The 27,045-nt window shown below is 45.3% G+C and overlaps 1 protein-coding gene and 1 pseudogene across 1 annotated transcript; both read left to right on the forward strand.

Annotated features, from left to right (window-relative positions):
- Positions 1 to 7,788: 7,788 nt before the first annotated feature.
- On the forward strand, positions 7,789 to 8,420 carry LOC118889850 (annotated as a pseudogene).
- Positions 8,421 to 16,407: 7,987 nt separating this feature from the next.
- On the forward strand, positions 16,408 to 24,512 carry PATL2 (PAT1 homolog 2). Its single transcript, XM_036842007.1, has 15 exons — positions 16,408 to 16,464; positions 16,764 to 16,854; positions 17,460 to 17,689; positions 18,307 to 18,387; positions 18,852 to 18,994; positions 19,504 to 19,575; positions 19,805 to 19,946; positions 21,259 to 21,379; positions 21,477 to 21,574; positions 21,788 to 21,841; positions 21,942 to 22,069; positions 22,209 to 22,368; positions 22,886 to 23,026; positions 23,693 to 23,790; positions 24,359 to 24,512. Exons 1-15 carry the CDS (start codon positions 16,408 to 16,410, stop codon positions 24,510 to 24,512), a joined length of 1,770 nt encoding a protein of 589 aa, XP_036697902.1.
- Positions 24,513 to 27,045: the final 2,533 nt, after the last annotated feature.

The following is a 27,045-nucleotide window of genomic DNA, read 5'->3' on the forward strand; positions in this document are numbered from 1 at the left end:
ACCTTCTTGCTTCCTGAGTCCTTTCAGGGAAAATCCTGTGCGGAGAAAGTGTGGCCTGTATCTTGCCGCTGTAGTTTAGGTAATTTTCTTTGTTTTGTTGATTTGTGGGGACATGACCCCTGATAGTAAAAGGTAAAAGCAGTAAGTGCTTAGAGCGTTAGACTTCACCGACCCCTTGAGGAACATCATTCCCTGCGAATTACCACACTAGAATGGTGCTTGGCATGGAGTAAATACTTGGTAAACTGACTGAATGAATGGATGGATGGATGGAAGGATGGATGGATGAACCTACGAATGAAGGAACGAACGAACATGCGAGGGAATATGTGAGTAAACATTAGGATGTAGGAGTTACCCCGTTACATTTTAATGGATAGGAAAACAAAGGCTAAGTGTTAGGTTTCAGACGGGCCTGATTCATTTGTCATTCGTGCTTCAGACACTTGGAAGATAGAGGACTGGACAATTTTAGTGAGAATTTGGCTTGCATCTGCTGTGGGCCCAGCCAAAGAAGTTAGGCCTACTGACTCTAAGACCGTGTCAGTGTTAGACTCCTTAAGGAAACCTCCACTCCAGAGATACCATAAAAAGATGCTGACAGGGCTTCCCTGGTGGCGCAGTGGTTGAGAGTCTGCCTGCCAATGCAGGGAACACGGGTTCGAGCCCTGGTCCGGGAAGATCCCACATGCCGCGGAGCAACTAAGCCCGTGCGCCACAACTACTGAGCCTGCGCGTCTGGAGCCCGTGCTCCGCAACAAGAGAGGCCGCGACAGTGAGAGGCCCGCGCACCGCGATGAAGAGTGGCCCCCACTCGCCGCAGCTAGAGAAAGCCCTCGCATAGAAATGAAGACCCAACACAGCCATAAATAAATTAATTAATTAATTAAAAAAAAAATCCTCAATCCCAGCCAAATCCACACCACTTATATACAAATTTTGAAACATGGGGTTGTATGAAACACCCAGAATTCATGTGATTTGCCTGCTGACAAGATCATGCTCTATCAGAAAGAAGGTAACAACCCAGAAAGGACACACAGTCATCAAAGAAAAAATAAAATAAAATAAATTAAAAAAAAAAAAGATGCTGACATCACCTGGTGGCTGAGTCCAGGGATCTTTTCTGAGTGGAACACTCAGAAGAGGGAGTGAACCATGGGGGCGGGGAGGGGCAGAGATCTTGGAAATCACCCTAGTTTGCAGTTGAAGGGAGTTGGGTGGTGCTTCCCCAAAGAGCACAACAAATGTCATCTGGATTTCTTTTACATGTTTTTAGATGTTTCAACTACGCCTACTGTGGTGGTTGTGTCTAAACTAGAAAAAGTAGGATACTCTCCGCAGACCTAATGAAAGGAGATAATGCACAGAGAGAGCCCCAGGGAGAACAGAGGGAGTGTTCAGTAATGATTAAGAAGTGTACTATGATTATTGATGCTAGTTACCTATTTTTTCTACCAGCTCTCTATAACTCTCTCGAAATGAAAGAATAATTGTTAGTCATAAAGTGATGAGTTAAGACACTCCTGCCCCTCCCTTTTGTTTGTTTGTTTGTTGTTAACTCATTTAAGGGTCCTAACGCCTGGAATGTCAGTGTTGAATTCTTTTCTAGTGCCTTGGGAGTATAGGAAGAGACGGGGCTAGTGGTCACCTCTGTATTCTTTGTTTACCACATCACAGACAAATACTGGAGTACTAAAAATTCTTAAACGATAGAATCTGATCTATTCACTTGGAAAACCAGTTTTAAAAACACTTTAAAAAAAACAGTGAAGACAGAGAAAATTATATGTTTTCAGTTTTTTGTTTTTTTTTAAAGGAGACCACTGTTTGCCTAGGAAGGCAGACTTCTGGAAATGTATAAACATGGCCTTTTAACAGTGTTATCTCCCATTAGTGGAATGAATGACGGAATTTTTTTTTTTTGGCCTACTGACTTTTCTAAAAAAATTTTTTACAATAAATGTTATTCATAATAGTAAATATTTTCTGAATGTGGAAGAACTGAGACTTCATACACTCTTGCTGGGAATGGAAAATGGTACAACTACTTTGGAAAACAGTTTCACAGTTTTTAAGAAAGTTAAACATATGCTGGCCATATGACCCAACCACTCCACTCTAGGTATTTACCCAAGAGAAAATGAAAGTGTATTTTCATGATGAGGACTTGTACAAAACTGTTCAAAGCAGCTTTATTGGTAACAGCCAGAAATTGGAAACAATCCAAACTTCCATCAACAGGCATACAATGGAATACTACCAGCAATAAACAAGGCATGAACTATTGGTACACAGATTAATGGATGAAATAATGAGGCTGAAGGAAAAAAGCAAGACAATAAAGAGTACGTGCTGTATGATTCTTTTTATTTAAAACTCTAGAAAAAGCAGATTAATCTATGTAACAGAAGCAGATGGTCGGTTTCCAGAGGGTGGAGGGAGCATCAGGAGGCTAAGGAAACTTGATCCATTATCTTGAGCATGATGATGGTTTCTCAAGTGTGTACATGTAGTAGAACTTATTAAAGTGTATACTTTAAGTGTAATTTATCATACGTCAATTATACCTCAGTAAAGCTCCTTTTAAAAAGAAATAACCTAATAAGACTCCGCGCTTCCATTGCAGTGGGCATGGGTTCAATCCCTGGGCAGGGAAGTTCTACAGGCCACGTGGTGCGACCAAAAACAAAAAAAACCCAAAAAAACCTAAAGGCACAGGTACCTGTATCTTTGTTAGGCCAAGGAAGAATGACGTCCTTGAACAGAAAGAAAAAGAAGGATATTGAAGTGGGGAGAAAATAGGACTAGGTTAAAGCTCAAATGAGTTGGGTTGCACCTCAGTGGATCTCAGTCAGCACTCTTCTGAGGTGAACTCATCAAACGGCCAGAAAATCCAGGCCCCCTGGAAGGAGAGGAACAAGCACATGTAGGACATTTGTGCCTGGGCTCTTTCAAATGTTATGTCACTAATCAAAGTGTGGTACATGCATCACAACATCAGCAACACCCAGGAGCTCTTAGAAATGGAGACACTCGGGCCCATCCTAGCCTGCATTTTAACAACATCCCAGGTGATTCGTATACACATTAAAGTTTGTGAAGCCGCTGCCCCAAACTACTCAACAATCCAGAAGGTAGGTCTTACTTTCTTTTACAGATAAAGAGACAGTTTCAGAGAATTAAGATGCTTGTCCACGTTAGCTCTGAGCTATGATTCCAATGCTGGTCCATGTGATTCGAAAGGGCTTATAACGTCCACTTGACAACCACTTCTGAGAAGGGGTTCACGGGAAACGGTTCATTGGGTGGCTTGGATCAGGGCAAGGATTAAAAGTATATGAGGGGGCTTCCCTGGTGGCGCAGTGGTTAAGAGTCCGCCTGCTAATGCAGGGGACACGGGTTTGTGCCCCGGTCCGGGAAGATCCCACATGCCGCACAGCGGCTAGGCCCGTGAGCCACAACTGCTGAGCCTGCGCGTCTGGAGCCTGTGCTCCGCAACGGGAGGGGCCCGCGCACCACGATGAAGAGTGGCCCCCGCTCGCTGCAACTGGAGAATGCCCTCGCACAGAAGCGAAGACCCACCACAGCCTAAATAAATAAATAAATAAATAAATAAATTTAAAGCCATGTATTTAAAAAAAAAGCATATGAGAAGGTGCAGAGAAGCAGGAACAAGTAACACAATGTATGGTAGTTTTTATTTAACTCACATTTGTTTTTGTCTGCCCACAAAAATAATATATGCATGTGATAGAAAACTGGAACAATCAAAAAACTATAGGGAATTCCCTGATGGTCCAGTGGTTAGGACTCCAAGCTTCCACTGCAGGGGCCCCGGGGTTTGATCCCTGGTTGGGGAACTAAGATCCCACAAGCTGTGAAGCATGACCGAAATGAATAAATAAATAAAATTTTTTAAAAACTAAAAATAAATTAAAAATAAGAAAAACTATACAGAGGAAAATTAAAACCATAGTGACCCTCCAACCTAGAGAGAACTATCGTTAAATGGTTTAATTTAATGAGTTTGAAGGTGGTTGCCTGCTCAGAAGTCCATCCTGAATGCATGTCTCTATGTGTATAACTGAGTCACTTTGCTGTGCAGCAGAGATTGGCACAGCGTTGTAAATCAACTATACTTCAATTAGAAAAATAGAATTAACAAAAAAGTCAATCCTGGTTAGATCTGTTTTGGGGCTGGAAATCCTCAGTCTTCTGTGTTAAATTCCATTGAATACAGCCAATGTCAGTTGAGTGCAGGCTTTGTGGCAAATGGAAATACTGTAAGGATAAATCAGAAGATGCCAGACTGCCAACCAGGAGAATCCAATCTAGAGTTCAAATCAGCCCAATAATTAATTTATTAGCAGCCACCTAAGGTGTTCATGCCGACTGAATTCTCAGATTTGTGCTGTTACGTAACAGGCAACAGACCCAAAGCAAATGGGACACAGAGGGGAGCTGTTTTGTTTCCTGATAGTTACAAAGTCAGACGCCATACAAAGGAGGGGGAAAACCTCACAAGATCCCAGGAAGTCAAGTACTGTTTTCACTAATTGAGAGAGAGTATGTGGGAAGCCTAAAGTTGAGACAGGTGAAGTATCTCGTTGGTGAGGAATCTCTGCCTCACAGGCTTGCGTGTAACCACCACGCTCTTCCAATTGCCAGGGTGATTTTATTGGGAAAACCGCACAGACTTGGTATGAAATAAATCAAGCAGTACAGAACTATAAACAGTAGTAACCACAGTGTTTCAAGCACTTTTTATTTTTAATTACAATTCTGATACATGAATGTATGTCTGTTGCAAAAATACAGTCAGAGGTCTACTGAGTGAAAGTGAAAGTTGCCCTCCTGTGTCTCTTCCCGTCTCACTGTCCTCTCCTCTGGAAACATTGTTAAGCTTTGGTGCCTATCCCTTCGTGGATATATATTGTATATAGTTTGGAAGGTGAGGAATTTTAAAATTATAACTACAGAGACTGCAATTATTATGTGTTAAGAACTCAGTGCCCACTAAAACATAAAGGGAGTTAGAGGTAGCATCGGTCCTCAGCTTGGATGGAGAGAGGGTTAGGGAAATGCTGAAGCCAAGACCCCCTGACGCTGTGGGGACAACAGGACAATCCCAGGAGCCAAGGATTGGGCACCATCCCTGGGGAATGCTACGCCCAGTGACTAAGTTACTGGCACAGCTTCCTTTCATGGGTGTTTTCCTCTCATAGGTCCTTGGGTCTGCATCTCAGAACCTACTTAAAACTGCAGAATTCCTGCTTGGACTTTCTATCCTGCCTTGGATTCTATTCAGCACTATTAAAAATGAAGACTCTCTGCTTCAAATGCCCTTTTTCCCTTTTGGCAAATTCCTGTAAGCCTCGCCTTCTCACTTTCCACATTGCTTGGCTGATGCTTGCCTCTGGCCAATTACAGTGTGTGGTCCTTTCTGGCTGTCCCCTGCTATGTTGAACCTGCATCAGATCCTTTCCTCTCTACTCTCTGGTGTCTCGGACCTTTCTAAACTCTTCTCCTAAAAGAGGACTGTGAAGAAACCAGTGCCTTGAGGGTTGAGTGGGTGAGGTGGGCTCCACCATCTCCCCGAAGAAGCCAGGCTATGAGCGGTGGGGTGCGGCTCAGAGAGAATTCATTCAGCATTTATTGGGGGCAAGGGAGATTCCACAAAATTTGGATCATTCTATAAATACTTACTGAACTTGCTTATTTCCATTTCATTATATATCATCGATACTATGCCTGTCGTTATGTACAGAGCTGCCTACTTATCATTAACAATATTATACTTTTCTCCTTACCATACCTTGTGGTAGGGAGACTAATGCCTCCCCCCTCCCCCCAAAAGAAGATGTTCATAGCCTAATTCCTGGAGCCTGTGAATATGTTACCTTACATGGCATAAAGGGCTTTGCAGGTGTGATTAAGGTTAGGGACCTTGAGATGGGGAGATTATCAGAAATGATTGGGGTCAGCCCAGTATAACCACATAGGACTTAACAGCAGAGAACTTTGGGGCTTCCCTATATATGCATATGATAGAAAACTGGAACAATCAAAAAACTATAGGGAATTCCCTGATGGTCCAGTGGTTAGGACTCTGAGCTTCCACTGCAGGGGGCACCAGTTTGATCCATGGTCGGGGAACTAGGATCCTGCATGCCTCGCTGAGTGGCAAAAAAAAAAACCGCAGAGAACTTTCCTGACTGTGGTCAGAGGGAGATGTGACTACAGAAGTATGATCAGAGAGATGCAGCATGCTGGTTTTGCAGATGAAGAAGGGACCATGAGTCAAGGAATGTAGGCAACTTCTAGAAGGTGGGAAAGGTAAGGACATGGAATGTCCCATAGTCTGCAGAAAGGAAAGCAGCCCTGCCTTAATGTTAAGCCCAGGAGACTTGTGTTGGACCTCTGACTTACAGAACTGTAGGATGGTAAATTGTGTTGTTTTAAGCCATCAGGTGTGTGGTAATTTATAACAGCAGCATGAAAAAAAAAAACAAACCCCATTCGTACTGCTCCAGAATCATACAGGTTTGGGCCTTGGTTGCCAGGAGCCTAGCGCAGTGTAAATATTTGCCTTTTCAATGTTGTCTTTACCTGTCGGTTAACCAGATCTGGCCACACAGCGCATGTTGGGTACTCTCGTGTGAGGGAGGGCTATCATCAGCTCAACAGCTGAGGGGGGAGGAGTTTTGCTGTAGCCTGGCTTGGTCAGGAGCCTTGGTCCTCCCCCTCCTACCCTGCCCCGACTGAGCTGGGTCATCCCCAGTGATGTGGGCCCAGCTGGCCCTGCCATTTCTGGACTATTTCTCCGACAGCACGCACCCAGTGGGCCAAACCACTCCTGCTCTACCTGCCGTTGCCAGTGCTGAACAGGGAAGGAGAGTAAGAAGAGGAGCCCTCTAGTCCCCAGGACAAAGGTGCCCCAAAGCTTTGGCTTCTTTCTTCTTAGCCTGGCCCCAACCTATCCATCAGGCCTCAGTGTTCACAGCAATCATTCAGGTTCTACAAACCTTTACTGTCACCTTGCTAGGTGCTGGGCACTGGGCTCATTTGGGGAAATTATTTTCTCAAGGAGGAAATGTTTAAGATGTTTTATATGTTTACTTGTTATTTGTTTTTCTCCTGTGAATTTCCTGTTCATAGTCTGTCAGCCAAAGTCCCTGATCACTAGGGACAGACACTGCCTGATGTAGCAGAGAAGGAGTTTATTTAAAGAATATTGCGGGACTTCCCTGGTGGCGCAGTGGTTAAGAATCCGCCTGCCAATGCAAGGAACACGGGTTTGCGTCCTGGTCCGGGAAGATCCCACATGCCGCGGAGCAACTAAGGCCGTGTGCCACAACTACTGAGCCTGCACTCTAGAGCCCACGAGCCACAACTCCTGAACCTGCATGTCCCAACTACTGAAGCCCGTGCTCTGCAACAAGAGAAGCTACCTCAATGAAAAGCCCGCACACCACAACAAAGAGTAGCCCCTGCTCCACGCAACTAGAGACAGCCTGCGGGCTGCAATGAAGACCCATACAGCCAAAAATTAATTAATTAATTAATTTTAAAAAATAAAAAAATAAAGAATATTGCTAAGCAAAATGTTATCAACTGCTAAGTAAAGGATACACAGAAGTTAATTTTATTATCCTCTCAACTTTTTGTCGGACTGAAGATTTTCAAAATAAAACACTAGGAGGAAGAGGGTACTGAGGACACAGAGGCCCACAAGTGTTCAGAAAGTGATTGCAGCCCAACCTGGATCTCTCCCGTTCTCCGACCATGCTCCCAGCTCTGAGGACGATTGACACCGCTATCTGGAGGTTCTCAGCCAACCTGAATGAGTCCACCTCTTCCAACAGGATGGGTGACAAGAGCCAGCCTGCTCCTGAGCTAGCCTCAGCTCTTCTGTACAGTGACTTTCACCTCAGTGGAAATCAACTACCACGTTTCAGGTAAAGCAGGAAAAGATATTGATTTTCATCATGCCTCTCCAGGAATGAAAACCTCAGTTTTTGAACAGAGAAAATCAGGTAGAGTACACATGGTGGACACTAAGGTTGGTGACTATACATTCAGCACCATTTCTGAAAGGTGACTTCCTCTGAATTAATCCTGGATAATATGGGGGAACAGGACCAAGCATAGGAGGAAATATATTATAGGCACAGATGAATTGGATATGAAACCAAAAGACATCCTGGAACCATCTTCAGCATCGAATCAGGGTTAGGCAAATGTAGTCATATCCACATTCTGCTTAGAGCATTTAAAGCTCATGATCAAAATTTACAAGGAAGCAACTTTGATAGAGTTGAGTTCTGATCCATGAACAATTTAATGGTCATGGTAGTAGTGTCAGCCATTCAGGTTTTACGCTAATCCATCTTTTTGAAAGTAAGCAGAAAAGTTGAACTTAGTACTCCCAACTATTTAACATGAAAAAAAAAAAAAGATGCTGAAAAATGCTATAAACTGTCACTGTCACTGTCATTAATAGTCTCTTCCAACTTGTTTTCAGGCAGTCTTACGTGTAAAACAAATATAATTTAAATGTGAAAGGAAAATCTTCACTTTTGTCTATGTAATCTTATTTATTCAATTGTAATTCATTCAATTTTGTGTAACAGAAATATTTTAGAGCTTAGGTATAATTCAATGAAACCCTAAACTGCACTTTCCTAAGGTGAAAAAATTTTCCAAATATTATAGGTGATTTAAATGAATGAACCTTGAGACTTCCCTGGTGACACAGTGGATAAGTCTCCACGCTCCCAATGCAGGGGGCCTGGGTTCGATCCCTAGTCAGGGAACTAGATCCCACATGCATGCTGCAACTAAGAGTTTGCATGCCGCAACTAAGGAGCTCACCTGCTGCAATTAAGACTGAGCGCAACCAAATAAATAAATATTAAAAAAAAATAAAATGAATGAACATTGAAATGAAGAAAGTAAAATTTTTAATAAATAAACAAACAAACAAACAAACATTGAGACTAAATGCAGCACCAAACAGTCTCTTTTTAAAAGTTTCTCTTAACCAGGAGTTTCTTTATAAATGTGACAATTACAGATTAATCACAGAAATTGAATTACCTGATTATAGAGTGAATATAGATTTGGAAAACAAAGTCTCAACTTTTCTCTGTCTACATATGCACCTGTCCTATAATGTAAATAGAAGCATAGTTTTGGGAAACAATATCATTTTTGAGATTTTTATAACCAAATATTGTAATTCAACATAAAATATCGGTTAAAAAATAGTAGTTTTATATCCTTAGCCTATATTCCTCAAAGGTCATGGCTTTGGACTAAATATCTGTGTCCCCCCCCAAATTCATATGTTGAAATCCTATCCCCCAAGGTGATGGTATTAGGAGGAGGGGGCCTCTGGGAGGTGGTTATGTGATGAGGGTAGAGCCCTCACGAATCGGATCAGTACCCTTATAAAAGAAACCCCAGAGAGTTCCCTTGCCCGTCCCTCTTACCATGTGTGGATACGGTGAGAAGGCACCATCTGTGAACCAGAAAGTGGGTTCTCACCAGACACCAAATCTGCTGGCACCTTGATTTTGAACTACTAGCCTCCCAGAACTGTGAGAAATAAGTTTTTGTTGTTTATAAGCTACCCAGTCTCTGGTATTTGGTTATAGTGGCTCAAATGGATTAAGACACATTTCGATAATTAATTAAAAATACAGTCATATTTATTTAAATTAGGACGAATTTTCCTTTTGAAGAAGTGAGAACATGGTAAAAGATTTCTCAGTTTCCACAGGATGCAATGTTATGTTACAAGATATTCAGCACATAATTAAGGATAAGACTTTAAAAGTAAATGTGAGAGAAAATAGCTATCTTATTTTTATATTATCCATCAACAGTGTTATGTTAATTTTGACATGGGTGCTGATAGGATAATATTGATTACCAGCAGTTGTGAAGGAAATATGGATAAAAGGATCTGGGTCTAACATAAATATCTCTTTTTCTGAGTCCTCAAAATTCAGAAACATTACAGAGTATCTTCATCTAAAAGTTCTTTTAAATAATTTTTAAAGGTAAGTATAAGATTACCAGATCAAAATAAAGTTCTTTTGACTTTGTTTATGGCTCTTTGTTTATGGCTTTATTTTTTGACACTCAGAAGCTGGACATTTTTATGTAGGCAAATTTATCAGTCACCCTTCATGGCTTATGGTTTGGGGTCATGGTTAGAAGAGCCTTCTCTACTCACTCCACATTTTTAAAAAAAATGTTTACACTATTTTCTTTGTATATTTTTGAGGTTTAATTTTTTTTAATATGTAAAACTTTGCTCCATAAGAATTTACTTTGGCATAAATATGTCTTCAGTATGGAAGGCTAACAGTCAAATCTGTATGTCTTTTCTTTTATGATTTCTGGCTTAGGTATCATGAGGTTTGTTTCCATAGAATTACATTTCTTGGGAGCAATGTGGACAGTGGGCCAGAGTAGGACACATCCAGGGGACAGGCAAGAAACCCCATCTGAAGAAGTCTTTGCAGGGAAGGAGCATTATTTTTCATTTAAGTTCATCTCATTTAACATTTACTGAGAACCTACTCTGTTGTAGATATTGTGTTAAGTGCTGGAGGCACAAAGATGGAGAAGACACATCTCTGTTCTCAACTGGGAGTGGCAAATACAGAAGCAGAATTACAACTCAGTGTGGTAGGTACAATGAAGAAAAAACTGTAAGGGCCAAAGAGCGCACCTAAGGGCACCTCATCCAACCTGGAAGGGAGGAGGGTGTCTGAGAAGGCTTCCTGGAGGAGATAAGGCCTGAGCTGAGTTGTTCTCCATTTGAATATTTAGAATATTAGTATAAGACAATTCAATCAAGCGTCTGAAATCGCTTTCCAATTAAAATAACTCTTCCTTCACAAATTCATTTTGCTGATGTGACATAGTGAACAGCATATTACCTGCTAAGATATACAGGTAGCTTCTTTAATAACAATTAAATATAACTCCCAGACCAAGGGTGAGGGGTCCCCAGGGTAGGGAGAGACATCCTGGTGCAGAGTGATAATTAGAGAGGGCTCCATTGGAGTCCCACTCTTCCCACACAACTAAAAGCAGTTCACTATTTCTGAAACACAAACTCGAGATCAGGGAACTTGAAAACAGGAGGCTGGAGAGGCAGTCAGGGTGCAACTGTAGAGAGTCTAATGCCTTACGTAAAGGACGGGAGATGAAAACCACTGAGATGCTTTAAGTTGGGAGGTGTCAGATCTGTCAAAAGGACTTGGAAATCATCAGAGTGTGGCTGGTAGGAAAATGTGAGTAGATGAGGTTGCCCAGAGATACCAAGTTACAGAGGACTTAACCTTTAGAGGGATTCTTGATCTCTTTGAGAATGTGATGAAAGGTCTGGACTGTCTCTCCAGAAAAATGCACATGTTAAAAATCACACAAACGTCTATACAATTTCAGGGGACCCTCTGATTAAGAATATTTGACACAGAGGGGAAAGGGAAGAGGCTTGAGGAAGAGGATATTTGAAGGATGGGAAGAAAATGAGCAGAGCAGGAAAGGGGCCAATGAGAGGAGACCCAAGAAGTCAAGAACCAGGAGACTGAAGTGTCAGAAAGCTGTGGGAGAATAGAGATGTAAAGAGGACAGTGTCACATGCTGTAGAGACTTCCGCTGAGGTAAGGACTGAAACACGTCTTTTGCACTTAGTTAAGAAATCACTGGTGATTCAGAATAGTATTGAGAATAGTTTCTGAGGAGTGATGGGTAATGATAGTTCCAGGTTTATTTTTTTTAACCCGAGAAGTGTTTAGGGGTGGCATATGGGTAGAAATGAGGGTAGGGGACTTGTCTTGATGGTGTGTTTGCAGAGTACTAACATAAAGTTGAAAAATTGTGAATTGTCCATAGAGAGGGTTGAGGGGCATGTGGGATTAAGTTCATCCATCCCCTAGGGCCCCCAGTATGATGGAGTCAGAAGCCAGAGAGCAATGGCTGAAGGAATGATGTGAGCTGAGGAAATGGAGAAGCTTGGTTTGTTGAATAGGAGCCCGATAAGGGGCAGTTAACATAAGAAACAAAAACAAGAAAGTAACTTTGTTTCTATGAATGAACACGTCCTGATATTTCTGTGCTTTCCTATAAGAAGAATGAAGGAGGGCTTCCCTGGTGGTGCAGTGGTCAAGAATCCACCTGCCAAAGCAGGGGACATGGGTTCGAGCCCTGGTCCAGGAAGATCCCACATGCCGCGGAGCAACTAAACCCGTGCACCACAGCTACTGAGCCTGCCCTCTAGAGCCCGCGAGCCACAACTACTGAGCCCACGTGCCACAACTACTGAAGCCCGCGCGCCTAGAGCCCGTGCTTCGCAACAAAAGAAGCAACAGAGATGAGAAGCCCACGCACCGCAACGAAGAGTAGCCCTCGCCCGCCGCAACTGGAGAAAGCTCGCGCGCTGCAACGAAGACCCAACGCAGCGCAGCCAAAAATAATAAACAAATAAAATAAATAAATAAAAATAAAACTTAAAAAAAAAAAGAAGAAGAAGAATGAAGGCAGATGGAGAGGCTGAATACACAGAGGAGAGAAGCAGGCCTGCAGTGTCTGGAGTGCACAGAATCCCAGAAGAGAGGCTGGACTTAGAAAGGAGGAGGGACACCCCACCAGGCAGAATGAGGTGAGGAGGCCTGTGGTGCGTATACATTTCCTTCAAGTATAAATTTAAGTAGATCAGCCCAAATGGCCTCTATTTTCTCATTAACACAAGGGGCGAGGTTGACTGCTGAGAGTCAAGAGATGAGATTGTGTAGGGGCCCTGAGGCCAATGGTTTTGTTTTAGAATCCCTGATGATTGACAAATGGGAGAGGAAGCTGAACAAGAACAAGGAAAGAATGGCTCAGCAAGCTGGTGATGGAGATGGTGTCAGTCAGGGTCCTGACAGGAAGCAAACAGCACATTCAAGTGGGGTAACTGAGGAGAGTTTGGGGAAGGGAATATTTACCAAGCTGTGAGCACGGTTAAGGGAAATGCATAAAGAATAGTGAAGCCCCCAGGGGCTAGCAAGAGTGGAGAGCCTTTACCACACTGAGGCCTCAGGAGGCAAGAGGAGAGAGAGGATCCCAGATCTCAAAGAGAAGGGATATTGTTTAGGAGAGGGCTGCCACACTGGAGCCCACTGGATGCAGATGTTGAAGTTATCTGCCAGCCAGGCAGCTTTCTCTGTCTCCAGGTTCTGGTAACCACTCCATTCTCTTGCCTAAAGTGGTTACTACCAACTGTTACTAGTCCCAGGGGACTGTACTATTCCTTATGATTGCACTATATTCTTTCTATACATTTATAAATATCCTTTTATTAAAATTCTATATCTTAATAAATTTAATTTTATTAAAATTATCCAATTTCAGTGTCCTAATTTTCCCTGCAGAAACCCTGACTTATGTGTGATGTTTTGAAAAGACTAATAAAATATGTAGACTCTGGAAAGAAGAAAAAAGGAGGGGATAATATATAAATAATGTTAGAAGTTAAAAGGGGGACAAAGTACAGGTATAGCATGGATTTGAAAGATACTCTTATACTATGAACGACTTTATGCCAATAAATTTGAAAACTTACAAGGAATGGACAAATTCCTAGAAGATATATAATTGAACAAGACAGCTTCAAGAAGAAATTGAAAACCAGAATGGACTGACAACCATTAAAGGAACTGAAATAACGGATTAAAAATCTCCCCATAAAAGTGGAGGGCTTCCCTGGTGGCGCAGTGGTTGAGAGTCTGCCTGCCAATGCAGGGGACACGGGTTCGAGCCCTGGTCTGGGAAGATCCCACATGCCGCGGAGCAACTGGGCCCGTGAGCCATAATTACTGAGCCTGCGCGTCTGGAGCCTGTGCTCCGCAGCAAGAGAGGCCGCGATAGTGAGAGGCCCGCGCACTGCGATGAAGAGTGGCCCCCACTTACCGCAACTAGAGAAAGCCCTCACACAGAAACGAAGACCCAACACAACCATAAATAAATAAATTAAAAAAAAAAAATGCAAACCTTAAAAAAAAAAAAAGTGGAGCAGTCCTTAGGTGTTTTATTCAGCAAATGTAAACATTTCCTTTTTTTAATATTTAGTTAGTTAGTTAGTTGCGTGGGATCTTAGTTGTGGCAAACGGGCTCAGTTGCGGCTCGCTGGCTCCTTAATTGTGGCATGCAGGCTCCTTAGTTTTAGCATGTGAACTCTCAGTTGCGGCATGCATGTGGGATCTAGTTCCCTGACCAGGGATTGAACCCAGGCCCCCTGCATTGGGAGCACAGAGTCTTACCCACTGCGCCACCAGGGAAGTCCCAACCTTTGTAATGTATCTTTTTTTTAAATTGAACTATAGTTGATTTATAATGTTGTGTTAATTTCTTCTGAACAGCAAAGTGATTCAGTTCTCTATGTATATATATATATACACACACACACACACACACACATTTTTTATATTCTTTTCCATTATGGTTTATCACAGGATACTGCATATAGTTCCCTGTGCTATACAGTTCTAATATATGTTTTGTCTGATCCAAAAGTCCTGTTAAGCTGTCTGTACTTCTTATTCTATTATGGGAAGTTCTAAGAGTCCATGGCTAGCATTACCTCATTCACTGCCTATGCCTCAAGGCTAGCACAGGCTTGGCTTAAACTTAGCACAAACTATGGCAGAAAGCTAGAAAATCTAAAGGATCAGTAGACATATAAGACTTCAAAAGGGGAGGGGACTTTTACAAAAGGCTCTAGGTCCCAAGTGAAACTTCAGACAGCCAAGAGAGGGCTGTAATCTTGCAGACTACCCCTAGTCCACCTGCTCTGGTACTAGTTGGTACAAGGAAGTACCTTCAAAATGAAGTTCTGCATACAGCAAGTGAATCTCCCCCAACACCTGGTCTCTATAACAACCCGATAAATCACTTCTGGAACCCTGAAAGTCACCATTTGGCCCTTTTTTTAAAAATTAATTTATTAATTTATTTTTATTTTTGGCTGTGTTGGGTCTTCTTTGCTGCGCGCAGGCTTTCTCTAGTTGTGGCGAGCGGGGGCTACTCTACTTTGTGGTGCCGCAGGCTTCTCACTGCGATGGCTTCTCTTGTTGCAGAGCACGGGCTCTAGGCACGCAGGCTTCAGTAGCTGTAGCACACGGGCACAGTAGTTGTGGCTCGCAGGCTCTAAAGCGCAGGCTCAGTAGTTGTGGCGCACAGGCTTAGTTGCTCCGTGGCATGTGGGATCTTCCCAGACCAGAGCTCGAACCCGTGTCTCCTGCATTGACAGACAGATTCTTAACCACTGTGCCACCAGGGAAGCCCACCATTTGGCCCTTTTGATAATAATACCAGGGTAAATGATTAGGGAGTTATTGAGAGAAACAGCTGAATAGCATTACCAAAAAGGCCTGAACCCAATTAGATATTTGAAAATAATTTCAATAACTTTCAAGCTATTTAAATTTTTTCCCTCACCCATATGGTTCTACCTACAGCAAAACTTTTGAAAAGAATATTTTTCTTTAGAGGCACCAAGAATCATGGCCCTATAACCATGACAATAGGGCCCTAACTTGCATTTTTAATGTAGAGAATTAGCTTCATTTTTAGTTTTATTCAGAAGTTCTGTAAAGCCTGTGTGCTTCAGCTGAACACAGGATGTGGGCACAGAACCCAGAATCGCTGAGGGGCTAGATGAGGCGCAGATGGGTCTCAGGTTTTGCCACCAGCAGTCCCGAGGTGCTTGTTTTTGTTGTTGTTTCCTTTTCTTTTTAGTCCTGAGCTTCTGAACCAGTTTTCATTTACAGCAGCCAAGAAGATGTGGGATTATCTGTGTAACTCATGCAAAAGTGTTTTTACCTCGAAGATCTGGCTTCTATATTCACAGGAGTCCCTCGTCAGTAGGAATGCTTAGTAGACTCAAGCTCAAGCGGACTCAAGGACACGGTGAAGGGCAAGCATCACCAGGTGGACCTTAGGGATCCACAAGCACCCTGCCCTGAAGCACTGAGAATTTGGCTGCTCAGTAATTGCCTCAAGATCCACCCAGGGATTTCCTATCCAATTTAATGGAGCAAAGCTTAGGGATTGAAGAGAACAGAACCTCACAAAATTCCTATTAAGGGTGTGGAAAACAGGGATCCTCTTTTTAAGTATCTGCTCCCAAATAGCGATCCCAATAAACTGTACTCACAACCATGGATGGATAAAAATGCACTTTAATTCTCTTGCCCTTTCAAGGGTTTTCTTTCTCATGAGTTTGTGTTCTGACATTTCTACCAGGATGCAGTGGTTGGGGATGCTGGCCCTTTAACAGGGGAGCAGGGGAGGGGCTGGGAATCTTAAAGCCAGGGGCCAAGAGCCTGCCTGGCCCAGGCCGCCATGGCTAAGCTAAGCAGGACGGACAGCCACAGTCCTGGGGTGGGTGTCGCCACCCAGGTAGCTGTGAGCCCCCTCCCTGTGCACAGACCGAGGCTGGTGGTGACTGTGAAGAAGTGCTTCCCCTCCAATTCCTAGCCCTGCTCCTCCTTTCTGTCCCTTTGCAGGACAGCTCCCTAGAGCTGGGCTAGTGAGTTCAGAGGGTGGAGGTTTAGGGCAGTCTGAGAGCCCAGGGTCCTGCTCCTTGAGATCTGGGTCAAAACTTTTCTGACAACCTTGCTGGGGGGGAGACCTTGGCTGTTTGGGTGCCATGCCATCCTTACCCAGGACAGGGTCTCTGGGTCTCTTCCTTTTCCCAGGTTTACCTTCCAGAGGCTGACAGTGCTCTCTCACCAGAGGAAACAGCCATGGAGCAAGTCTGCCAGCCCGAAGAGATGAAACGCCTTCAAGGTAGTATCACCAAGTGGTCTGTGGTATCTGATAAAAGGCCCGGGAGTGCGGCAGTTTGATGGCCTGGTTCAGGGGATAGACATGGGTTTGGATGTCCAGAATTCCTGGGAGTGATTCCCAGCGACGTCATGATGGTGACTGAGATAACTTTTATGGGCCCTGTATTTATCTCACCTTCAGAGAAAAATGATCAATACCGGCCTTGTGTGGTTGTTGTGAGAATTAAATGAACAGATAGATGTAAAATCCCTGGCACACTGGGGTTAAATTGTTATGAGTCAGGGCAGCTGGAACTTGGTTGATTAAAGAGGCACAGAAAGGGCTGTCAGAGGGGGTGAGCAGGTGGAGAAGCCTGTGCTGGGACTAATGAGGCAATGGAAGAGGGGATGAAGAAACTGAAAGTGATTGGCACCTGCCAGGTTCTGTTTGCTCTAATGGGGATGGTTAGGGGTGCCCTGGGGTAGTGAGGCTGAGTTGAACTCATAGAACAAGAGAAGATGTTTGAAGATGGTGCTGGAGATGGCTTGTGAACAGAAGTGCTACAGAGAAGCATCCTTTCTAGACCAGGCCCTTCACAGCTGAACCCCTGTCTACTTCCTCCTCAGGCACCCACTTAAACCAAAGCCCAGGCAAGTCCTATGACCCCTTGGCTCTTAAGGAAGTGCTGGTGTGTGCCTCCCAGTTGGAGGAAGAGGAACAAAATGAGGAAGAGAGGGAGGAGGAGGTGGACCCAGATTTAGCCCCTGACCTGGAGGAGGAGGAGGAGCAGGAAGAGGAGGAGGAAGAGAATGATCTCGGGGATCCAGCTGTCCTCAGCGCTGTCCGTAACATCCAGGTACCAGAGCAGGAAGACGTGGGGGAGGGTTGTCCTGAACTGTCTGCCTCTCACAGGCTGTTGCTACACATCTCTCTCCTCTTCTTCACCCCTTTCTAGGTGGGCTAACACTTTCTATTTCAGGCTTGAACCCCAGTAAAGACTCTCTCCTTCCTTCCTTCTCTCCTTCTGTCTCCTACTTAGTTTCTGATGCTGCCCTCACCTGAATCCAGGTCCTAGCAGGGCTGTGCATCACCTAGAGATGCTGGCCCTGCTCCTGGTGGTGAAAGTGAGTCATCTTTGACCCTGGGCCCCTGTGTCTTCCCAGTCCATCCCTGGTCTTTATTCCCTTGGATTCCCCCAGCAGGTGGAGAGACACAAAGGAGTCCCATGTAGAAATGAAGTTACTCAGACCCTGCTTCAGCTTAACTCCTAAGATGCCAGTCTGGCTTCCCTTCAGTGGAAGGAGAGGGGTCCTGATTGTATTGACTTTGAAATTGAGGGAGGGCCAGGCTGCCACTGTCCTGGGTATTGGAAATGGTTGGTCCTGCTGCTCCCCTCCCCCCATTAACACAGGTGAATGTAGATGATGCCACAGGGGCTCATTCCAGCCTGGGGTTTCCTCCCTCTCATTCCAGAAAGGTCTTCTCAGCTCCCCTGGAATCAAGGCCCCTGGTGTGCTGGGGATGTCGCCTGCTTCCTTGCACTTTCTGTGGCAGGTGAGTCACTCCAGTCTCCATCCTGTGAGAAATAGGCTGGGTGTTGAGAAGCAGCATGCCGCCTGTCCCTTATTTCCGTTATGTTCACTGTGCCCTTGACCTTGCCCTGGAGGGCTTCAGAGGTGTCCGAAAAGAGCTAAGCATGGCACCAGTGGCTAAAGACAAGATCTGAGTGAACGCTCAGAGAGGAAAGGGCAGGGAGTTGACTCACAGTGGGGAAAGCACAGGCCTCCCCATTGTCAGGGACCATGGAGTTGCTCCCTAGGAGGTGACAAACCTGTTGGAAACAAGAACGGGCTCTACAGTCTGGTGTCCTCACAACTGGCTCGAGGGGCCCCAAGATGAGTGAGGTTCTTGAAGGAAAAGGCAGGTGAGACCATAGAGGCAGAAAGGCAATCAACAGCAAAAGCAGGATTCTGTTGGTGGAGATGCCCTTCTCCCAGACCCTGAAATTCCTCTCCCAGACTCTGGACTACCTGGCACCACTTCCTTTCCGGCCTGCCTTTCCCAGCACCAGCACTGCAGCCCCGCACTTCGGACCTCGACTGCCCTCTCCAGACCCATCTGTCCTCTGCAGCCCGTCGACCTCATGGCCCCTTAGGCTCAGGTACTGGTTCAGAGTGCCCAGGGTCCCAGGGTCCAGGACAGGCTGAGCTCTTCTCCAGAAGTCTCAGGACGTAGTGGCTGAGGAGGCATGGCTGCTCCTCTACCAGCTGCCACAGAAAATACTTAGAGAAACTCACGAAGAGAAGGATGTGGTAGAGTGCAATTCCTTCCCCTCACAGGTAAGGAAATGGAGGCCCAGGGACTATCTGAGGTCAGCCAGCACAGCAGAACTGAGAGTAGGACTCAGAAGTCCTGACAACCAGGCCAAATGGTTTTATATTGTGTCAGGATTTCCTGCAGCCAAGTTTCAGGGAAAAGCATATCCTGGAGGGGAGGTAAGCCCTGCTGAGCTAGGATAGTGATGCTTCATGTGGCTGACGCTTGGGCAGGGTCATAAGCAGGTAGGGTCCCTTAGATGTCTGGCTGAGGTTCCCAGAGGCTAAAGGAATGGGGGCGGGGGGCTGAGAGCTTGCTCCCACCCAGCCCAAGTTTCTTTCTACGTCTTCCCAGTCATCTGACCCAGCTCCACCCTCAGCACCAGCGGATCTTGAAGCAACAGCAGCAGCATGGTCGACCACCAAGGTAAAACCGAGAGGAGAAGCAAGATTAAGGGGAGCCCCCTGCATGCTGGGGTTTCCCTTGTGACAGAGCACCTCCCCCAAAGCCCCACCAGTTAAGCCTCTCACACCCTGGCCCACCTCTGCACTCTGCTGTCCTCCCCCGACATCCCGCTCCGAGCTCTCCACTCCTTGGGGGAGTTCTCTGTGGCAGGGGTGGGTAGGTCTAAAGGGACACTCCTCCTGGCTTGAAGTCCCCCAGCCAAGAAGCCTTGGTCTCAGCAGCCAGACCCCTATGCTAACCTCATGACCCGAAAAGAGAAGGACTGGGTGGTAAAAGTGCAGATGGTTCAGCTGCAGAGTGAGAACCCCCGCCTGGATGACTATTACTACCAGGTGAGCCCCAGGGGCTCTGCCCCGACTCTGACCTTGGTGTCAAATGGGCCTGACTCTGTGGGTCCTCTGAGATTCTCCCTTCTCCTCACAGTGGCCACGTCCCTTCAGGTGGGAGGAACGATTGCTAAAGGATGGGGGTCATATTTCTACACTTGACATCCAAACTCTCCTTCCCCTTCTCCTAAATTTCAGCCACATGGGATTAGTTATGATTCCCCAAAACACACTCTGAGGTTTCTGTCTCCGTCCTTTGCAAGAATTTCTCCTATTCAGTTGCAAATGAGGACTCTCTCATCTTTGTACACTTTGGTTCTCTCAGAAATGACTTGTTATAAACATTCATCTACTTTTTACTTTTAAGATCTAAAACACAGGGAACTTTTATAAGTCATGGGATTCAATTTCTTGAACAAATGCTGGCAGACTTTTGAACTCCTTTCTGTCTGCTTCCTGTCTGCCCTTTGTCCATGAGTTTTTGGGTTGTCTACGTTGTATTTCAATTTTCTCTTCAACTTCCATAAGACCCCTACCGAGATTTCCACCTTTATCTCCTTCCTATTGACATTACTTTCTTCCTTTCTTCCCACCAGCTTCAAAACCCTCTGCCTTCTGCCAGGATTCCTTGAATGTGATCATCTTCCACTCTTGACTTTTAGACATTGCTCCTCAATGAAGGAGCTGTATTTAAATCCTTGTTTGTCTCTCAGTCAGTGGCTTTATTTTAGTTCTGGATTTCACAGTCTTCCTTAAGAAGATATTAGAGCTGCTGCACAAATCCTCACAAGCGTAGGACTGGCCTAGAGGCCAATTGAAGTAGTGTTCTCTCTGTACTTCAAGCTGCTGATTGGTCCATCAGATAACTCTGATTTTGGAGATCACAGGTATAACAGATACCATCAGATAACTCTGATTTTGGAGATCACAGGTAGGATCACCAAATTAAAATGGGGAGGGGGAAGGATAGCGGTGTCCCATGTGTAACCTGGAATAAAGATTGCAGGAAGGTTGCAGACCCTGGGACACGTTTGCTTCCTGGCTCTCTGCTTTGCTCTCTGCCTTGCTCTCTGCCTTTCCATCAGATCTGGTGGTGGTACTAGCTCTTCAAGTCCTTAGGATGGGGACCCTAAAACAGCTGGCATGAGGCCTAGGGTGCTTTAAGATGCATTATAGTGGCTACTATAAAGCCCTAAGGTGCCAGGAGCATTTCTGGAATGAATGCTGTAGGCAAGGGTATATTAAGATGTTGCATTGCAGAGCCCTAACTCTAAGTTCAGCCAATGAGTATACATTTGACTAATCCATGGACTCTCAGGAATATTATCAGAAACTAGAGAAGAAGCAGGCAGATGAAGAGCTGCTTGGGCGAAGGAGCAGGTTTGAGTCCTTCAAGCTGGTCACGCCTTACATTCAGAAGGCGGAGGCTTATGAGTCAGGTAGGACCGGGGCTGACCTGCTGGGTTGGGGTGGACATCCGGGTTGACACAGGTGGAAAGCAGAGGGGCACATGCCTGTCTGACTCCTTCCATGCAGTGGTTCGCATCGAGGGTTCCCTGGGCCAGGTAGCTGTATCAACGTGTTTTAGCCCTCGCCGAGCTATTGATGCTGTGCCCCATGGAACTCAAGAGCAGGTAGGAGCGTTATCTTCCTACAGCCTTTTTCTCTCCCCTGTTTTGGAGAAAGGTCTGGAACACTCTCATGCTTGAGTTCAGGTTGGGACCTAAGAGTGAGGAAGAAGAGTGATCGGGCTTTGTGGTCTAGCCTTTCCGGACCACGTTCTAGCTCACCGAGGCTTGGGCTGCTGCTGTGGAGGTGTGGCTGACAGCCAGGGACTCTTTCTCTAGGAGACTGGAGCTGCAAGCAGTCAGAGGCTTCAGGTGTTGTACCGGATTGAGAAGGTGAGACATCAGCCTTAGCAGTGAATTCCTTACCTCCCTTGAGAACAGGATATACTGACATTGACCCCTTCTTCCTCTCTCCCCACCCTCACATCCCCAGCTGTTCCTTCAGTTACTAGAGATAGAGGAGGGCCAGAAGGACGGGCCCGCACAGCCCTGTGAGCAGCAGAGCAGCCAGCTTGAGAAGCTCTTCCAGGCCTTAAAGACCCAGGAACAGAATAATCTGGAGTGAGTGTGGGAGGGTCACACCTCAGCCCAGGAAGGGACGGCTCAGCAAAGACAGTGGCTTAGCTTCTGCCTCTCCTTTCTGGCCTGTGGCCCTTTGCTCTATGCACATCCCTGCAATGCTCTCCTACGTCACCCGTAGGGAGGCAGCGGATGGCTTCCTGCAGGTGCTCTCCGTGAGGAAGGGAAAAGCCCTAGTGGCCCGGCTGCTCCCCTTTCTGCCCCGAGATCGAACTGTCAGCCTTCTTCTGGCCATCACCCGCCATCTGCCCCTCCTTGTCAAGAGGGATGTGGCTGATCAGGTACTGTGGCATTGAGTGGAGGAGAGGACGGTTTTGTGGATGGGTTCGGAGTGTTTATTCCTCCTCCTCTTCCCCTTCCTCCTCCTCCTCCTCCTCCTTCCGATCCCCACCCCCAGAGAAGCCAGAGAAGGTGCTGGGCAGTGAGGAGTGTGGACCCTGCCACCCTCAGGTGAGGGGGTTTCAGAACAAACTACCGCAGGAACAGCTGATCATCTTCAGGCAAATGAAGAGAGGAAAACCCACAGGCCTATGGTTACACAGGTGTGAATGTGCTCTGGAGGTTGAGAAGCTCAGGACTCCCTGATAAGTGGTGAGCCCCATAGCTACTTTGCTTAGGGAAGGCATCCTAGACAAGTGGGTATTGAAGGACCAGTGTTAGGGATGGAGACACCTGAGTGGTGATAGGCCTGGTAGGTCTGACCTGACCAGAAGGGGCCAGAGGCAGGTGAGCAAGGAATGAGACCGGAGATGAAGATGTCGAGGAGTCAGAGAGAGGCCCTTACTGACCTTCTTGCAGGCCCTGCAAACGTTATTCGAACCTCTGGGCAAATGTATCAGCCACTTGACCTTCCATGAACTTCTCCAAGGACTTCAGGGACTCATGCTGCAACCACCTGGCTCCTCAGAGCGGCCAGTCACTGTGGTGCTGCAGAATCAGGTAACACGCGTGGGAGGCTTTTGTCTTTCCACAGGTGGCTCCAGGTGCTATCTGGAATGGACCCAGGGTGGGGCTGCTTTTTTAACAAGCTCCCTGATGGTGGTGCTGCTATCACCTCTAGATCAGAAGTCACCAAACATTTTTGATAGTGAATCCCTTTTACCAAAAAAAGCTGAACTATACCACCTGTGTGTGTTTATAAATCATGTACGTGGAACACTATACTTACCTTAGGTACATAATAAATACAAGATGAGACTCTAGATGTGAAAGATCTCATATCTTCTAATATCCTAGTGGATTATCTTGTGAACCCCTCTGAAGATCTTTGCCTAAAGCAATGCCTCTTAAAATGGGCTCCACGGCCTACCCGCGTCAGATTCCTGGGTCCATTCCTGATCCGCAGTCTCCGATTCCGGGGGCGGAGCCCACAAGTGTGCATTTAATCAGCTCCCCAGAGGAATCTTTTGGAATATTCAGAGCAGTGGTTTCCTTGGAAAGGGCTCAGAGTTCTTGGTCAGCCAGTATAAAACTTGATGGGTTTATGGGTGTTGGACTCCATTTGTACCTGTGAACTTGCCCTTTTAGTTGGGAAATAGCAGAGCCAGGGAAGCACTGAATGCCTAGGGTAAACTCATTTTACTCTGGATACTTTATCACTTGCAGTTTGGAATATCTTTGCTCTATGCCCTGCTAAGTCATGGGGAACAGCTGATGTCCCTGGATTCTTCCCTAGAGGAACCCAGCAGTGACCACACAGCTTGGTAAGATCATAAAAGCCTTGTAAATACTATTTCAATACCCCTGGGATGTATAGGCTGAGCCAGATGAGATGTTTCCTGAGTGGTTTATTCAAGCACCAGGGAGGAGGTTGGACAGAGAAACAGAGTTGTAGCTGTTCTGCCCTTTTTTTTTTTTTTTTCTGTAATGCCCTAGAGCGTTGTCCCCCATGCAAGGCAGTGTAAGATAGACTCTAAAGCTTGTCCCTTTAATTACTCACAGGCCTAGGTGTGAATTCTGCTTCTGTCACTTATCAGGAACATAACATTGGGGCACATTATTTTACTTTCCTTAGCCTGTTTCCTCATCTATAAACTAGGGATCTAAGGATAAGGGTACTAACCAGTTAGAGATCTAAAGATTAAATGAAATGGAAGATGTGTAAAGCACTAAACGTTGCCTGGCACATACCAAATGTGCAAATGTTCTCTCTTAGTTGCTGGAGGTACAGAGGGTGATAGTGGTGGTAGAAAGATAATAAGAAACCTGGGCCCTGAGCCTATTTCCTGCATGCATACAAAGATGCTGATGTATTACTTCTCTGCCCTCCAGGACAGACATGGTAGTTCTCACTGCCTGGGAGATAGCTCAAATGCCCACAGCCTCTCTGGCAGAACCCCTGGCCTTCCCCAGCAACCTTCTTCCTCTGTTCTGTCACCATGTGGACAAACAACTGGTACAGCAGCTGGAGGCTAGGATGGAGTAAGTGACTGTGGAAACAAGGTCATAGCCCCCTGTTCAAGCCCAGACTAGGTTCTGTCACTTCTCTACTACTTTTAAACCAAGAGTATGGAGGATAACTTGCTTTTAGAAGTAATTCTAGACATTGGTACTTACTGAGTAACCAGTCTGCTCCAAGTTAGGGTCGTGGGGCCTGTTTCTTCAGCTAAACCTTTCCATTTATTCCCAGGAACTTTGATTATTTATCATGCTAAGCTATCTGAGGGTAAGAACTAGTTTGAGAAGATGAACTGTTCATTAAAGAAGTATTTGAGGGACAACTCAAACGTAAATAAGATGTAAACACACAAACAACATGTAGGTCATCTCTCAGAACTTACCATCTGCTGGAAAGAGACATATTAATCACATCACACAATATTTTAAAGGGAAGTTGTTTGGAGTTAACATCTCTTCTCTTTGTAGGTTTGCCTTGATCTACTGATCAGGTTGTTCCAGAATACGTATATGTGGGAAGAGTTTAATGATCAGACACTAGTTGTGTATGGGTTTTGCCTAAAGCGATCCAGAGAGTCTGAAGACAGTTGTATGCCTTGGTATATTGGTGAACCCTGCCCAAAACCTTTTCTTATGCTTCAAAAAGTTGAACTATGTGCCTAAAAAGGCATGGCAAAATGAGGTATAATTAAAAAGATAATATAATGAAGTGTTGCAGTTTGTTTGTAAGTTAAGAAAATGGCTTTCATTATACCTCCTATGTGTGAAGCTTTAAGTGTCCTTAATGTAAGGGACAAGTCCTTGTTATGTCTAACAATAGACTGACCTTGGAAACTGTTCCGCTGTTGCCATTTTTTATAAGTAGCCCTAGCTGAGCTAAGAGCATTTTATATAAATATCTCCTTTGAGATATGGGATGTTTGGTTTACTTTGACAAACAAGGTCATGCACTCATCAAAAAACACGAGTCCCTTTTATGAACCAGGTACCATTTTAGGTGGTCGAGAAACAGTGGTGACCAAGGAAAAGCCCCTGCTCTTCTGAAGCTTACATTCTGATTGGACAGGGACTGACAAAAGACATCAAATAGTGATAAATACCGTGGTGAAAACAAAATTGGGGGATGAGTGACCGGAGTGGAATGGAAGGGCTGTCAGTAGAGCCTACAATTAAGCTGGAATCAATGACAAGTATTCCATGCAGAGGCACTAGTGAGCACAAAGCCCCCAAAGTGAGAATGAACTTGGTGTGTTTCAGGAAAAGAAAGAAGGACAGTGTGGCTGAAGTATACAGGTAAGGGGTGGGGGGGAGGGTGATATAGTAGGAGAGAGGTAAGCAGAGTACACATCTGTAAGCCATGATTATTTTTTAAAGTCTGGATTTTTAACTGCTGGGAAGTCGGAATTTTAAACAGGGAAGTGACATGACGTGATTTTGTTTGAAGAAGATCACTCTGACTGTTGATTGTTAGGGGAACAGGATAGAAAGCAGAGGAAAAAAATGTTCAGAAGTTCTTTTTCCAAAGCTGGGGCAAGAAGTGAAGAGCTTTAGGAACAGAAAGAGAAGAAGTTGGGAAAAGGTTTTGGAAGAGTTGACAGACATTGCTGATGGGCTGGATAAGGGTGGTGGTGAAGAATCCAGGATGACTCCCAGGCAGAGTGAATGGTGGGTGCCCTAGACTAACGTGGGGAAAACATGAGGAAAAATGCATTGGGAAGGGTTATAATCAACATTGTAGACGCTTTAATATGTCCTGTTAGAAATCCAAGTAGATATATCAAGTAGGTAAAGAGCAGTCTGGAGGCGAAGGAAAAGGTCAGGGATCAAGACACAAAAGTGGGAGTATCAGCACACAGATGTATTACAAGTTAGGAGTGAGGAAGAGATGATGTAGGAAGAAAAGCCAACATAGGGGACTGAGGAGGAGTTATCTGAAAAAAAATAGGTTGAAGATTACGGAAGTGGTGCTACCAAAGTTGGAAAGAAAGTACTTTAAGAAAGGCATGTGTGGGCTTCCCTGGTGGCGCAGTGGTTAAGAATCCACCTGCCAAGGCAGGGGACCACGGGTTCGAGCTCTGGTCCGGGAAGATCCCACACGCAGCAGAGCAGCTAAGTCCATGGGCCACAACTACTGAGCCTGCGCTCTATAGCCCGCAAGCCACAGCTACTGAGCCCGCGTGCCACAACTACTGAAGCCCGCACGCCTAGAGCCGGTGCTCCGCAGCAAGAGAAGCCACTGCAGTGAGAAGACCCGGCTCACCGCAACTAAAGAAAGCCCACGCGCAGCAACAAAGACCCATGCAGCCAAAAATTAAATTTATTTTTTAAAAAAGAGTGTGGAATGAGGAGAGAGACGTGACGGAGGAGGGAGGCACTGACTACAGAAAGAGTCAGTTTGGAATCTTCTGAAAGGGTAGCAGAGCAATTGGACAGTAGGTAGTAGTCTATGTAGGTTAAGGAACACTTTTCTTTTAAAGAGTGATATTACAGCATGCCTGCATGATAATGAAAGCACTCCAATAAAGTGGCCAGGGCAGGGAAGAGTGGAGAGTAACGAAGGC

The sequence above is a fragment of the Balaenoptera musculus genome, chromosome 2 (genome assembly GCF_009873245.2).
Source record: "Balaenoptera musculus isolate JJ_BM4_2016_0621 chromosome 2, mBalMus1.pri.v3, whole genome shotgun sequence".
In the NCBI taxonomy this organism is placed as follows: Eukaryota; Metazoa; Chordata; class Mammalia; order Artiodactyla; family Balaenopteridae; genus Balaenoptera; species Balaenoptera musculus.

Excerpts from the sequence above, each read along its gene's own strand:
- PATL2 (XM_036842007.1), top strand. The coding sequence starts at position 16,408 with ATGGCTAAGCTAAGCAGGACGGACAGCCACAGTCCTGGGGTGGGTGTC. Across the intron at positions 21,380-21,476 it reads GGCGGAGGCTTATGAGTCAG|TGGTTCGCATCGAGGGTTCC; the intron begins GTAGGACCGGGG and ends CCTTCCATGCAG. Across the intron at positions 21,575-21,787 it reads CCCATGGAACTCAAGAGCAG|GAGACTGGAGCTGCAAGCAG; the intron begins GTAGGAGCGTTA and ends CTCTTTCTCTAG.